Consider the following 15,442-nt stretch of genomic DNA (forward strand, 5'->3'; position numbering starts at 1 on the left):
AAAACTGTATTAAATTCGGTTCCCGTAGCCACAAATTTACCGCAATGCATCTTTGTATTTTTCCCTCCGTGCCCGTTGTTTACATTTAATGTGCATATATCGCAGGAAATATATAATTGACCCTTGAACCGAAGGGCGTGGCTAATAACCATATCCCCATAGTTACCGTGGGCTGAGGGACTAGGAGAGAAATACTAATATGCTCAAAAAGGGGATAGATACATAGAGGCCTTATCAACCGGCTGAAACAAGGCCCAGCAGAATATGTAAACCTATTTATAGACCTGACCTTAATATTTTAATCTATTTGCTACGACTACGACCGTTTTCCTCGGTTGGGCCCAGCACTATTTTAGTAGATTTTAAGGGGAATTAATATATTTATATCTTATAGAATTATTGATCTCTATACTTAGTCTTGACTCTGATTTGGTACTTATAATATTTTTTTCACAAAACCAGTGCCCAGAGCTCAGTTTACAACCCACTTAATATACGGAGGTGTGACAATACTATTCCTTCTACCTTCAAAACTACTAAATTTGTCTATATACCGAAATCAAATATGCCTTGTAGACTCCATTAGTTTTAAATCGTTAAAAATGGATACTTTAAACTATCCGGAAATGTTCAGGTCCTCGCCATATTGGGTTCTCTTCCCTGCACCAACTGCCTGTTTTTCAAAAATGCAAAATTTTGCACGATCTTTAGGAATTAAAATCATAAACAAATGAGCAGAAACAATAATACCATGCCTGCTTACTTTTTCTAGCAGTCTTAAGGTGCCCGGTATTTTAGAAAACCTGCTTTTTGACAATTAATTTTGGGAAAATTGATATATTTTCATTATGTTACCATGGCTGCAGATTTTTCATGACAAAATAGAAAAGTTTTTTTTTTCATGGGCCATGAAACAAGATCATGGTTGTTGCCTAAATATTTGTTTTTCTTTAATTAGTGTAGCAATTAATTTCTATCAAAAATATGACGATAACGTTTTGTGTTGTATTTGTAAAGATAAGTTGGTTACATACCTTTCTTGAGAGAATTTGTATTATACTATCAAAGCATGTTCAAATTTTACATCTTATGTTTGATTAAAGGATACTGATATGGATTCATCGTTTGGAATTCTTGTATTGATACAAATCCAGGACTGATTGTACTTATACAATACAACTGATACAACAAATAACATTAAGTAACTAAAATCATACATACAAAGTAACAAAAGTAACTCGGACTCCACTAAAACTGGGAGCATGGACCAGGTGCACCGGTAGGGTAAGCGTCCTCTGCTTTTCTAGAAACACCCGCCGTGTTGCTCATAAAAAGCCAACTCTGGGGGAGGAAAGGAAAAATATGACACGTTGAATAAATCTGTTTTCGTGGCGCAGATGGATACACCATAACGATCCACGAGTTCATGATGACGACCATAAAACTTCTGTAGTGATGACTTCAATCTTGTAGCAACATAACCCTTTTCCAGAAGCCTATTCGTTAGAATTCTAGTGCGATACAAAAAGTCTGCGTAGTTTCGGCAAGCTCTGGCATAACGTATGTGTTGTGATATGAACACTCCATACGCAGGTGATGAAGGAATGTTGTCACAGATGAAGGGAAAGTTGACAATTCTGAATAAAAAGTCATCACGTTTGTCATAAAGTTTGATCAATAATTTTCCTTTACCATGATTATAATCATCCCCTATTACGATTTAAGTAGGGGCAATTGAAATAAAAATCAATACGCCAACTGTATTATCACTTTTAATGACATTGCGATGAGTGTTATTTATTTACTTTGTATCATAGGAGACAGTGCACTGGAATAGATAATATGACATAAGTCTTGGACCATAAAACAGTGTCCAGTGAGTAAAACGAAAATAGAATTTGGTCTGTTGTATTATTTTTTGAATAGAAACCCGGGAATTCGAGGTTTGATGTGTTGTTTACATAATGAGCATATTCTTTTTAGAATTCCATTCATATATAATCTTATAAACATAGAATCACAGTTAACTGTTTTAAGTGTCCATCCGGGATGTTCACATTCTCTGTTGATATAAGTATTGATTTAAATCGAAAGTGAAACTAACGTCATGAGCGAGCACCGGAAACAGTAGTGTTTTCTGAAAACTGAATTCTACCTATAGAATAGTGAGATCCATGACTTTTGAGAAAATGATATAAAACATTTCATCAACTTACTGAAGATTATAATCGGAAGCTAGGTAAGATTTTATTTTTTTCTTTGTCTAACACGTTTATCACTTAGAGTATAGATTCATAAGGGGGAGGATTCTCTCCACTGAAGTGGGTCTTCAATTTATAATGGGGTAAACCCATCCGTTGGTCGAAATGATATTCTTACGATCGAGTTACCTATTTGACCAGACGACGCTAATGTTATTCATAAAAATAAAATTTGGGCATTCTACTTTCCACTTCTGCAAATTATGTCATGTGCATTCTTTATTTAATTATTACACCAATGAATGAAAATCAAATGTCAACTATCCGCCATTATTATTGTCCTACCCTAAGTCCATGCATTTCCGGTGCTGATATTAAACAAGTATGGGGAGCCATATGGGATATAATACAATTCCACAATAGAAATATGCCAGTATTTGATTTATTGAAAAAAATATAGTACTGGACAAAAATAACTATATTTTTTAGTCTAAAAGAGAAGTATTTATATGTGGAAAATTATTTCAAAATGATGTTTATCTTATTTCAATTCTTATTCAAATAATTATTTAATTGAAATTGATTAAGAAATGAAATCATTTAGAATTTTTTAGATCACTTGAAATTGATATGCTGTAGGGTGATCTCAGTCATTAGATTATTGAAACTTGCTAATTTTCAATTGATAAATATTCAAATATTCTTATATAGGTATTTTATATACCATTTTTCGTGCAACTTACTTTTCATTTGAATCAATTCTAACTTAGAAAATTAAATCATTTATACATTTGAACAACTTTAGTCAAATCAACAACAACAACGAAAAAAAAAAAAAAAAAAAATACATTCTGTACTGCATTAAAGGCTGATTTCAAACCATCAGGGTGATATTGTTTTTCTTCATTTTTCTTTAGATATCTGTAAATAAAAAATATCCCAAATTAGCTTAAATTTGTTCATTGTGAACTTTTCTATTGTTAAATACTGCATATCTATTAATTTCCAATGAATTTTTAAATGGTTTTAAGATGAGGGGAAAATATGTTATTTTAAAATATGATATTTTAATTTGTCAAATCCGCGGAAAATGTTCATTTTTATTTTATTCTTAATCTGGCTAACCATAGTTTTTTAGTATGACACATGACGTATTTGGTCACGTGGTTGTTGTTTGGGAAGCTTTGCAAATGGCAGACGATAAATCAATGTCGATTGATTGGTTTTGTGTGTATTTTCTACATTTAAAAAAATGTTCTATGTTGAGCTTTAAACTTGAAAATTACCTGGAATACGGCAATCTGATCTTTGTTGTTGTTTTCATGAAACAGGCTAGGTTCAGTGTCGACAACCTCTAACCTCTGACCCAAGCATGTGCAATCAGTTCCGTAGAAAAAGGGATATTAATAATACATCGGAACTAGTTATACATCGGAAAGAGGGTACAACAGTATATAAATGGAAAAGCCACCCTATTGAAAATTCATGACCGATCGTTAATTCATTCATTAATTATCCGAAAAACATGAATCGTAACAATTTGCATTGTACACGCAATTATATTCCTAACAATATATTATATGTACCTTTGTAAAGTGGTCGTAATTACCCGTAATGAATCATGAATTGTCATCGCAAATGCACTGCATTCCACTCTTTCGAGGCAGGTTTGTCCTGTTTGTATCAGTCTCGAGAGTTAAATCCGAATTCGGCAGATTTCTACAGTTTATTTCTACAGTTTATTTTCACACCACTGCCCCAGGTAAGAGGGAGGGTTGAGCGCTCACAAACATGTTCAACCCCGCAACATATACTTGTCCCAAAGCAGGAACCTGTAGTCCAGTGGTTGTCGTTGTTTTTCATGTTCATTATTATTTGTTTTACGTTTATGCTCACCTGGTCGAAGGTCGAAGTTTTTTCTTCAAAACTCTTCTCTTCAGACACTACTTGACCAGTTGAAACCAAACTAGGTATGAATGTTGGGGTCTCCTAGCTGCAAGACCATTTTTTGTGATTTTTTAGATCGAAAAAATCAGAAGAAAGAAAAGATCAAGAGCTACGAATTCACAGATAGTGGTAACCTGCGTAGAATTGATAAGAGGAATTTGATTTGATCTGTCAAAAAACATGGCCGCCGTTACTAAAAATAGAACATAAAGGTTCAAACAGTAGTTCTTCGCATATATCTTCAAAATTGCTGGTTAGCCAAATTCTGCCAAAAGTTTTCAGCATGATGAGATCTATTTGTGGTTAAATTTTCGTTTTAACCTGTTAAGCCATGTTGAAGATATTGTCCTTTTTCGATGTTTTTCTTTTTTTCTTTTTTTCATTTTTTTTTTGTTGCTATATCTAATGTTATTTCTTTTAAAAATCTTCTCCTCTGACATTACTTGACCAATTGGAACCAAACTTGGTACGAGTGTTCCTTGGGGTATCCTACAAAGAATTGGCGTGGGGATTTTAATCCGTAAAAAGACATGGCTGCTGTAACTAAAAATATAGGGGTCGGACAATAGTTTTTCTTTCATATATCTATCAAACCGTTAGGTTCAGCCATATTCTGATACGGTATTAATGTGTTAAGCATAATGAGATCATCTTTCTGAATAAAAATTTCGTTTTAAACTGTAAGGCCAAGTTGGATTATTATCCCTTTTCAACGTTTTTTTTTTATTGCCCTTGAAAGGCAAAACATTATGTCTTTTGAAGTTTTCAAGTAATATCTTGATGATTACGCATAATAGATCGAATGAAACTTTCAATTGATGAAATGATCCTTATGATAAGTCCTTCCAAAGTCTTCTTTGAGTCAAAATTGTCAGACAACTTCTTGTTAGAATTGAAAAGCCAAAGAATTAACCAAGTGAGCGATTCAGGCTCCTGGGAGACTCTTGTTTTCTTTAGATAAGGTCGATGTTCGTCATTTGTGAATAAATTGACATCATTTATTTTGGGGCCTTTTACAGCTTGATTTATGGTATCAGTTTAGCCCATCATTCACATTGAAGACCATGTCGTGACCTGTAGAAGTTTAAATTGTTCGTTGCTTGGCATTTGGTGGATGGCTGTCTCATTGGCAATCATACCAAATCTCCCACAATATTCATTTTAAGTTACTCGTAAAGTAATTGTTCATGCTTGTAACCAATCGCAAGTCACCCGCAAATCACTCATTCATGCTTCTTCTTCGCAATAATTCGTTATAATTTTAAAAATATTGTACATTTTTCAGATTCGTATGAAGAAAATTTCGTGTATATGTAGGGAATAGTACAAGTATTGGTTTACAATGCCCTTCGAATTATTAAAAGTGGCAATCGAACTCTTCTTGCTGACCTATTCCTTCACTCTTATGAGACTGACTTTATAGCTGATCTGATCAGATAGAAAGAATATCGTTTGGCTAGATCCTCCAATCTCAGTTTCCGCTATATAGATGACGTATTATCTTTAAACAAACATAATTTTGGGGATTTGATACATCGCATCTACTCAAAAGAATTTCAGATAAAGGATACTACAGACACTGTGAAGTCAGCCTCATATCTAGACCTACACCTAGGAAAACTATTGACCAAACTTTACGACAAACGTGATGACTTTTCATTCAGAATTGTCAACTTTCCTTTCATCTGTGGCAACATCCCTTCGGCACCTGCGTATAAAGTGTTCATATCATAACTCATACGTTATGCCAGAGCTTGCCGAAACTACGCAGACTTTTTATATCGCGCTAGAACTCTAACAAATAGGCTTCTGGAACAGGATTATGTTGCTACAAGATTGAAGTCATCACTACAGAAGTTGTATGGTCGTCATCATGAACTCGTGGATCGTTATGGTGTATCCATCTGCACCATGAAAACTGATTTATTCAACGGGTCATAGTTTTCCTTTCCTCGTTTGTCTCCCCCGGACTTGACTTTTTATGAACGACTCGGCGGGTGCACCTGGTCCATGCTCCCAGTTTTTAGTGGAATCCGAGTTGCTCATTTGCTTTTGTTATGTATGATTTTAGTTACTTAATGTTCTTTGGTGTGTATGTCTGTTTTCCATGTCTGGTCTTTGTCCCTGGATTACATTCTTTTGATTACCGCTATAACCTTGGTTCCCTGAATTACTCCGTCACGAATTTATAGAATAATCGTCGTGTTCTTTTGCTCTGTTTTACACGTTCATTGCGTTACAAATTGTCTTCAATGACCCCTTGTAAACTAGTTAATGAAGGCTTTATTGTCTTACACGAAAGTAAAATTCTGAAAGCTGATTTTTCAATACCGTTCTTTGAAAAAAAGTTTTTAGATGACAAAACAAGATTGTACTAAGGACAAGTTCCTTTAATATTGACGATAGACAACTTTGTTCCTTTTTTAACAGTAATTATTCAAATTTCATTATACAATATATAAATTTGTTGGACAAACCATAACCATTTTTTGAATATTTATTTTTGTTTAACTTTCAATAAATTTGATTATAAGATAAATACCATGGATTCAGATCAGCCACCTGACTTTAAAGCAGGCTTGATTGGATTAAATCTTGATGTCATGCATGCACTAGATCTACAGGTTATTCAAGAAGCTATATTAACTGTTCAAAAATTACTTGACAAGGAACATCCTATTGTGTACGATGTTCAGAGAAATCTCATAGCAATATTGAAACTGAAGATTCCAAAAGAGCGCTTCTTGGCTAGAAAAGATCTTGAGATGTTAGCAAGCAGTCCAAATACAAATTTAAATGCAATGGCTGATTTAGAACATGTATACAGAGAACTTGATCGAACAAAGGATGCTGATAAATGGAGGAAAAAGATTGATGCAATAATGACAAGTAAATTAATATCTGATATCAAAAATAAACAAGCTTGCTTGCTCGAACAGGGGTATATTATACTCGTAGAAAGAACACTTATAAATCAGAAAGCTCTGGAAAATAGAATAACTGATTTAACGAAGATTTTAACAACTGAAAGGGAACGGAGCGCGGGTACCAGAAAAAAGACGTTAGAGCGCGGAATTCATCATCAAATGCAGGTTCTTAGAAGTGTTAGAAATGCAAATGACGAAGGAAAACATGACAGGCATCTATCAAGAAAAGGTTCAAGTCTTCAAAAGTTTGAAATTGCTCTCAGTATATACTCTAAATCTCAATTAGATATCATATGGCATTACTATCATGCAAAAGCATTAAATCAATACTATGATACGCTTGAGAACATTTCATCAAGTGATGACGAGTTGGTTGGTGAGATGGAAATTGTTACCAAGACGGCTGTGGAAAAATTTTGGAGTATATCACAGTACAATTTTTATCATGATATTGAATTGAAACGAATAGTTGCTAGGTCGTATGCATATCTAGGGCATATCTTTACAAAGCGCCAACGACTTGTCGAAAGACGAATTAGTGATTATCAAGTATCCAAAAAGAGTTATTTCAAGAAATTATTGAGTGAACCATTATTGTCGTTGGAGAAGGCATACAAACTTTGTAGTCGGGATACAGTAGTTTTAACGCGATATGGAAGATCACTTTGGAATAAAACATACCATTTACAGAATATTGAAGAAAAACGAATACTCTTAGAAGATGCTAATAAGTTTCTAAGTTTTTGTCTTGATATTGACCAGACTCGAAATTGGTTCGCACGTTCAAGCAGAATGGTGGTAAAAATAGAGCTGTCTACAATAGCAATGAAAAGCAATAAACAATTGGCCTTAAAACTGTTAAAGGAAGCACGTCTAGACGGAATTGAATGCTTCAAAAGTCAGTGCACACAAAAAGATATGGTTAAACTTGCTGAAGTTTGTCAGAAACTTGCAAAATTCCCGATGATTTCTAAATACGGCCCAGATTTCGTTCGTTACGATTCTCACCTTCATGAAGCATTGGATTATCTTTTCTACGGAATGAGCCTAGGCGATGGACCAGATTTCCATTGGATGTACAGAAAAGCATCCTGCTTGTATGATCTTGGTGAATTCCGAGAAGCAATAGAGTGGCAAAAGAAATCTTGGCTTTTGTCCAACCAGTCTCATACTATGGCATTCTATGTGCTTTGCATGTTCACAATTACATTGATCTCTCATGAATATGATTTTAAAGTTATTAAGGAATTCTTATATGTTCTCTCGTACGGGAAAAATAAATATAGTGAAAAATTTGATGGCCTTATGATAAAGTTCATGCAAGTGAAACAGAATGAAGTACTGAACGGGTTGCTACAAAAGGTTGTTAATGAAGAAGTTCAGTTGAGAAAACAAGAAAAAGAAATTTTGCAAGTCTGTATATGTATTTGGAAAGGAATGTCGCTTTCACAAGAATGTACTAATCAATTGAGCATTGCTGAAACAAAACTTAACAAAAAAGAAGAAATCAAGGATACAAAATATGAACTGTTGGAAATATTTCACACACCGTCTTTGAGACTGTCATTTGAACAACTACAACCATGTTCACCAGACCATGAGTACGATTTCTTTATATCACACAGCCACAAAGACGTTGATTGGGTTACAAACATCCTGCTACCAAACTTAGAAAGCAAGTTTGATGACAACGATGTGGCTTTTAAAGGTATTGTAATATTACAAACTTATATCTTCCTTTACAAACACAATTAGTACTTTATTTCTTTATATATCTCATAACGTCCTTTAACATAAGTTTTTGTCAAAATGCTCAGATGATTTATATAATTCTATTTTTGGAGTAGGAACTTATTTACACAATATTCTTTTCCGATTAATATTTCCTATAAATGTACATACTTTCAGCAATTCTACATCGGCATTTGATAAAATTTTCAGTACAAACAGAAAAGTTACGTCTTTTTGAAAATGTCTAGCGAAATGTCAGAAGTCAATATTTTCCGGGTTCGTTGAGAAAATTTCATGCTCCAATGCAATTCTACAATCAATTGGCAATTTCTTCCATGAAATAATACTACTTTGTAATTGTACATACACTTAGGAATACGCGTATTGTATTTTTTATGATTTAAACTGTTTAAAACGGATAAAATTCGAACAAATAAATGTTCAAATTTCACTTTTTGAACGTTTGGAGCGTTTTCCGACGAACCGGCAATGGAGAAATAAAACGGAAATAATTTCCTTTTAAGATAACAAGAACCAGTCACTTAAACTCTTCTCTGCAATTACAAGTATAGAACATGCAACTGAAACAAATAAAAAAAATCGAAATCGATGGGATAAAAAAAGACTAAAAGTATCTTTATTTTGTGTTATTAACAAACGAAAGAATATTAATAAACCAAAAATAATTGAATAAATTCTTAGTTAAGAGGAATTCGATCGGAGTGGAATGACTGAAGCGCAACACAGAGTTGAGAAAACTTAAAAAGGTATAGAGTAATCAAGGGAACCAAGGTTATAGTGGTAATCAAAAGAATGTAATCCAGGGACAAAGACCAGACATGAAAAACAGACATACACAACAAAGCACATAGAGTAAATAAAATCATACATACAAAGTAAGAAAAGCAAATGAGCAACTCGGACTCCACTAAAAACTGGGAGCATGGACCAGGTGCACCGGTAGGGTAAGCGTCCTCTGCTTTTCTAGAAACACCCGCCGAGTTGTTCATAAAAAGTCAAGTCCGGGGTAGACGAAAAAGGAAAGGAAAACTATGACACTTTGAACAAATCAGTTTTCATGGCGCAGATGGATACACCATAACGATCCACGAGTTCATAATCACAGCCATAAAACTAATGTAGTGATGACTTCAATCTTGTAGCAGCATAAGTCTGCTACAGAAGTCTATTTGTTAGAATTTTAGCGCGATACAAAAAGTCTGCGTAGTCTCTGCAAGCTCTGGCATAACGTATGAGTTGTGATATGAACACTCCATACGCAGGTGCCGAAGGGATGTTGCCACAGATGAAAGGAAAGTTGACAATTTTGAATGAAAAGTCATCATGTTTGTCGTAAAGTTTGGTCAAAAGTTTTCCTTTACCATCGATTTCGAAGTGTAGGTCAAGATATGAGGCTGACTTCACAGAGTCTATAGTATCCTTTATCTCAAGTTCTTTAGGGTAGATGCGATGTATCACATCCCCAAAATTAGGATTGTTTAAAGATTACACGTCATTTATATAGAGGAAACGGAGATCAAAAGATCTAGCTAAACGATATTCTTTCTTTCGGATCAGTTCAGCTATAAAATCAGCCTCATAAGAGTGAAGGAATAGGTCAGCAAGTAAAGGAGCACACGTTGTTCCCATTGGAATGCCGACCGTTTGTTGAAAAACGCGTCCACCACACTGGACAAATATGTTGTCGATTAAAATTTCCAGCATTTTGTAAACATCTTCTGTATATTTCGAAGATGATTTGGAATTATTTCTTACAAAGTATGAGGAATCTCTACCAAACACTATGTATTTGTATCAAGGTGTACCATCTTTTTTTGAAAGCAGAATGCTAATAGATAGAATGAAATAATAAAAGGGAGTCATAAATATTTTTTTTTTATTTCGGAAAGCTCGAATGAGCAAAGAAATGAAAATCTTCATCAGTGAGCGGCTTTCTAATGGGTGTTCATGAAAGCTCGATTTTCTGATGGATAGAAAGCTCCTTCAATCGAAATACTAAGTTGTGAAAGGTCCAAATTCTGCTATTGGTACATGTAACATCATACGTGTATATCACAATGTACGTTTTAACTTATCGTAGGAGAAAGTTGCAATGTTTCCTCTCTAGACAGACTGTGTGTGCATATATGTTGCGGTTGCATTCCACGCTGCGATAGTACTGATAATTAATTTAATTACTATTTTTGATGAAATGTTCAAGATGTTTCAAAAACATATTGTATATTTCGCTATACTGTACACGTGTTTCAATAAGCAAGCAAGCAAGAAACGAAGAGTGTAGACAAACGTCGAATTCCGACGTTACCTCATGTGCCGCGATTGCGTTGCATAACGTCAATGTACACTAAAGATTCTTCATCAGTAACTATCTGTACATACGTACTAACAAATATATTTCTATGTAGGCTGTATAGCGGACCGGGACTTCATACCAGGAAAATCTATTCTCAGTAATATTGTGGACTTCATTGGCAGAAGTTACAAGGTAATTCTTGTCCTAACCGAACATTTTGTATCCAGTAATTGGTGCGACTATGAGGCAGACCAAGCCATTATGAAGGAACTTAATTTGAAATCCAATGGTGAAGATGACGCAAATGCATCCGACTATAACTGTGTTATCCCAATAATGCTGGAGCCTTGTAAAGTTCCACTGAAAATTTGTAACTTAAATTATATTGACATGAATATCGAAAGTGACTTTGTAAAGGAAATAATGAGACTCAAAAAGGCATTGTTGCCACAAGATACTTAATGAGGCAAAACACAAAATCTTACATTCGATATTATGTTATTTTCTTCTGAATAAGGTAGAAAGGAATTAATGTTGATCATAACCCTCATTCATGTCGATTTTGTTTAATGGCTAAATGAGATAATACAAAGTAAGGCACCATACTTAGCATCGATTGTTTACAAACAAATAAGTTGATAATCCCAATCCATGGGCACCTAACTTCTATTTCCGTACATTAAAATCAAACAATTCATTCTGTAATTTATTATTTTATTTGCACAATTTGCATTATCAATGATTAGTGTATTGCATAGCATTATCAGTGAAATGATAATATAGATCGCCGCATTTGAAAGATATTGAAAAGTTTAAATTTGAATACATGAGTAATAAAATTTTTTTAAAAAAAACTTTTTTATAAAAGATTTAAAAATTCAAAGTTATCTTATTTATTCTAGGGTTATCTTTCGTGGTCCACATTGACTGCAGACATAGGTTTGCAAATTTCCTTCAACTGATAATATGGTTAAATCTCGACTCATCTGCTGTTATGGAAATCGTATCATACATTGTATGTATGGCTCTGTGGCCTTCACAAAGGCTACTTTGACATGAACATATCGCTAATAAAATGAGGTCTTCATCCAAAAACTATACGGTATTGTTTATAACCTGATTGTCCGAAACGGAATATCGGTTTCCAATTAAGATAAATAATATTCTTCTTCTTTCACCGGATTTGACCTTCAACGAACAGGACGGTGATTGTCATACAAACAGCTAGGAGGGTTAACCCTTTCAGAACACCTTTGTTCACCTCTGGGTTTTTTGTGGATTGATTTCGCATTGCTCGTTCTGTCTATGTGTTTGTTCTATGTGATTCATTTGAGTTATACGATTTGTTCATTGTCTATCGTCTTTATTGTTTTCCCATTTCCCATTTCCACAGTTTCCCCTCATCTCCCATTTCCTACTTCCACAGATTTCCCATCGTCTGTACGTTTATGTTTCTGTATTGTTTCCCTGAACATGACTGGCATCGACAAACGATAAGCGGTCTACCAGGTAATAATGTTCCGTTTTTTTTCTTTGGGGGGGGGGGGCTTAATTTTCATTCTGTTTCGACAGCGTATCCGATAGCTAGACTCTAGCTTGATTATACTTGAAGTGTGACAGGTGCCAGTGGCGGACCATGGCATGCTTACCATTCCGGAGCACCTAATGTCACTTATGAATTTTTGTGGGAGTTCCTGTTGTTAACCCTTTATTAGTTTTTTGCTGATATTCAGTATTTTTACCCAAAAATTGAAAATTTCTCTTTTTTATTCAATTAGACCATGGAAGGATATGATACATAAACCTTGCATCAATAGACGTAATTGTATATTTGGGATAGCTCCAATCATACAGAAAGAGAAAGAAAAAAAACAGCAATGAGTGATTCCTTAGTTATTCTACTTTACAAAAAGTACATCGTACAGATGAAATCATTATAGCCTTCTGCTGTGTTGCCATCACCAAATTTTAATTTAAATTTAATAGAATATCATAAATACTTTTCTATGCAAATAGATCACGCTTATTTAAATAACGTACCACAAAACAAGATAAAACCTTTCTTCGTATCTGTTATAGTTTTTCAACAATGTATTATATTAAGGAAACTACCTCTTAAAAATATCATAATAAAACTACATATTCAAGACTTTTGCAGTGCTCTTTAGGCTAAAGACGGAAATCACATTTTTCATTTATCTTCCATGATGTTAAAACTGGGAATCATCCCCCGATGAAGTAACACTGTTATTGTCGTGGATTGAAGGCTCTGCTCATTGTACTCACGTCATGTCCTTGTGACGTTCATAACGTTTTCAGAATCAATATAAGTATGAAAGCAGCCTGACGTTCATTTATATGCAAGTTTATAGTGTCCGATTCAAACCATTCTACGATATTGGTGCCGTGACCTGGATGACATCCAAGCTACGTTTAACACGCGCATGCCAAAGAAGTGTCGTTTCAAGACTTTTGAACAGATTCCAGGAAATCCGTGATGACGAAAATGTATCAGTGAACACCCAGGAGCTAACAAGAATCATTAATAATCTAGTGAAGAAGCAGGAGACTGTACAAACATTAGATCAAGAAATTATACAGAATTCAGAAGAAGCGGACGAGAAATCGTTGATTCAGATATGCATGCTAATATGTTAGATGATAAAATAAGCAAAATTCAGAATCTCATTATTCTCAATACTTCCTCGCTAAACACAAAAGCAGTAGAGTTAGTTCAATAGTCTACTTCAGAACAATCCCAGCAGCCCATCTAAAATCAGACTATATTAACTCAATCAACAAATGCTCCATCCGCACTTGTTCAACCGTAAATGCCCCACAGCACGCACAGGTTCGACCCCACAAGTTCAACCCGCAAGTACGTTCGTGATGCCTATATTAACATACCTATATTCAGCCTGAGACAGAAACGCACTACAATACATGTAATTCCCACTTCCGTGATCGAGCCAGAGTATCCACAAACACGAAGTTTTACCAGAGTTCATGAATACAAGAAGTTGCCCAAATTGAATCTTCCGACGTTTGACGGAAATATTATGCAATATCAGTCATTTTGTTATTCCTATGCATCATCGTTTCACGATAATTCAAGCCTTAGCAATGTTCAGAAGTTCAATTGTTTGAAATCACTTCTTCATGACGATACTTTGAAAACGTCACACACGCTAACTATGCTAACTAAGCTACCTCATTGCTCCGAGAAAGATACGGACAATCACATGTAATCAAACAAAAGTACATGCAAGCCCTGGTCGATATTCCAACACCAAAGTATACGATATCAATGAAAAACCTACTATGATGAAATTGAAATACTCATTCGAGTTTTAGAATCATAGGACAAAGAGAGGAGACATACGGAGCGTTTCTTGTACCTATCATTCTCAACAAACTACCGGGTGAAATCCGTAGAAATATTGCTAGACAGTATAGATTGACAGATTTAGATTTGAATGAGTTACGTCGTGCAATTTTTGACGAACTGCACATCAAAGATGAAGGAAAGACTTTCAAACAAAGTGAGCCGCCTACAGCAACAGCTGCCTTCCTGACTAATGCTAAATCGAGATACCGCACCGACAATAAGCACATAGAAAGAAATAACAACAGCTGCAGCTCAAATTTTAATGATTTTAAATATAAACTTAGTTGTGCATATTGTAAAGAACCAGAATCGTCTAAAAATTGTACGAAATTTACAGATTATGATGCCCGAATGTCAATCGTGAAAAAATATCACCTTTGCTTTATTGCTTTAACTGCTTAGGAAGCCATAGTTTAGTTGAATGCCAATCCTTTAAAACATGTAATAAGTGCAAGAAGCGTCATCACACTAGTATTTTCAAAGAAAATTTCAAAACATAGGAGCCGTCTGAGATAACAGTAGAAGTGAACGTAGGCAAAATACAACACAACACGAAGGAATCGGACAGTAGCCTACACTCACAATCTTCAAGACGTGTTATGTTGAAGACAGCCGTAAACCCAGTAAGTGCAGGACATGGCATTATTGAAGCAAATTTATTATTTGATGAAGGCACATAGCGATCATTTGTCACCCAAGATAGCAAATAAATTGAAACTCAGTGGAATTGATAGAATCGACTTATCAGGATTCGGAGATAGCACGAAATTTCGACATTTGAAAACCGGTCTGCTATACCTTATGACAAGAGGAAAACTACCTGTCATAGTCTTGATCGTACCGAAAATTGCTGTACCGATGGAAACGTTCGTCCGACAATTGTAATTTGCTTCACTTGCGCACCCCCAGTATGTCTGGAATTGTAGGCTCCGCT

At 34.8% G+C, this 15,442-nt stretch overlaps 1 protein-coding gene across 3 annotated transcripts; it reads left to right on the forward strand.

The window, feature by feature from the left end:
- The first annotated feature begins 1,864 nt into the window (after positions 1–1,864).
- Positions 1,865–12,003, forward strand: LOC148611202 (uncharacterized). Of its 3 annotated transcripts, none has more exons than XM_088591473.1 (4): positions 1,865–2,239; positions 4,224–4,360; positions 6,683–8,783; positions 11,233–12,003. In XM_088591473.1, the coding sequence occupies exons 3-4, from the start codon at positions 6,692–6,694 to the stop codon at positions 11,580–11,582; spliced, it is 2,442 nt and encodes an 813-aa protein (XP_088447599.1). In that variant the 5' UTR covers positions 1,865–2,239; positions 4,224–4,360; positions 6,683–6,691; the 3' UTR covers positions 11,583–12,003. The 3 variants fall into 3 exon arrangements, with proteins under 3 accessions (XP_088447599.1, XP_088447600.1, XP_088447598.1); XM_088591474.1 differs by having other exon boundaries at positions 4,224–4,277; XM_088591472.1 differs by lacking the exon at positions 4,224–4,360 and having other exon boundaries at positions 1,866–2,239.
- Positions 12,004–15,442: the final 3,439 nt, after the last annotated feature.

Source organism: Perna viridis, chromosome 7 (assembly GCF_037379345.1).
Source record: "Perna viridis isolate PV_CMFRI_1.1 ecotype Kerala chromosome 7, ASM3737934v1, whole genome shotgun sequence".
NCBI lineage: Eukaryota > Metazoa > Mollusca > Bivalvia > Mytilida > Mytilidae > Perna > Perna viridis.

Coding starts and splice junctions, on each gene's coding strand:
- LOC148611202 (XM_088591473.1), top strand. CDS start 6,692: ATGGATTCAGATCAGCCACCTGACTTTAAAGCAGGCTTGATTGGATTA. Junction 8,784..11,232: donor CAACGATGTGGCTTTTAAAG/GTATTGTAATAT, acceptor ATTTCTATGTAG/GCTGTATAGCGGACCGGGAC.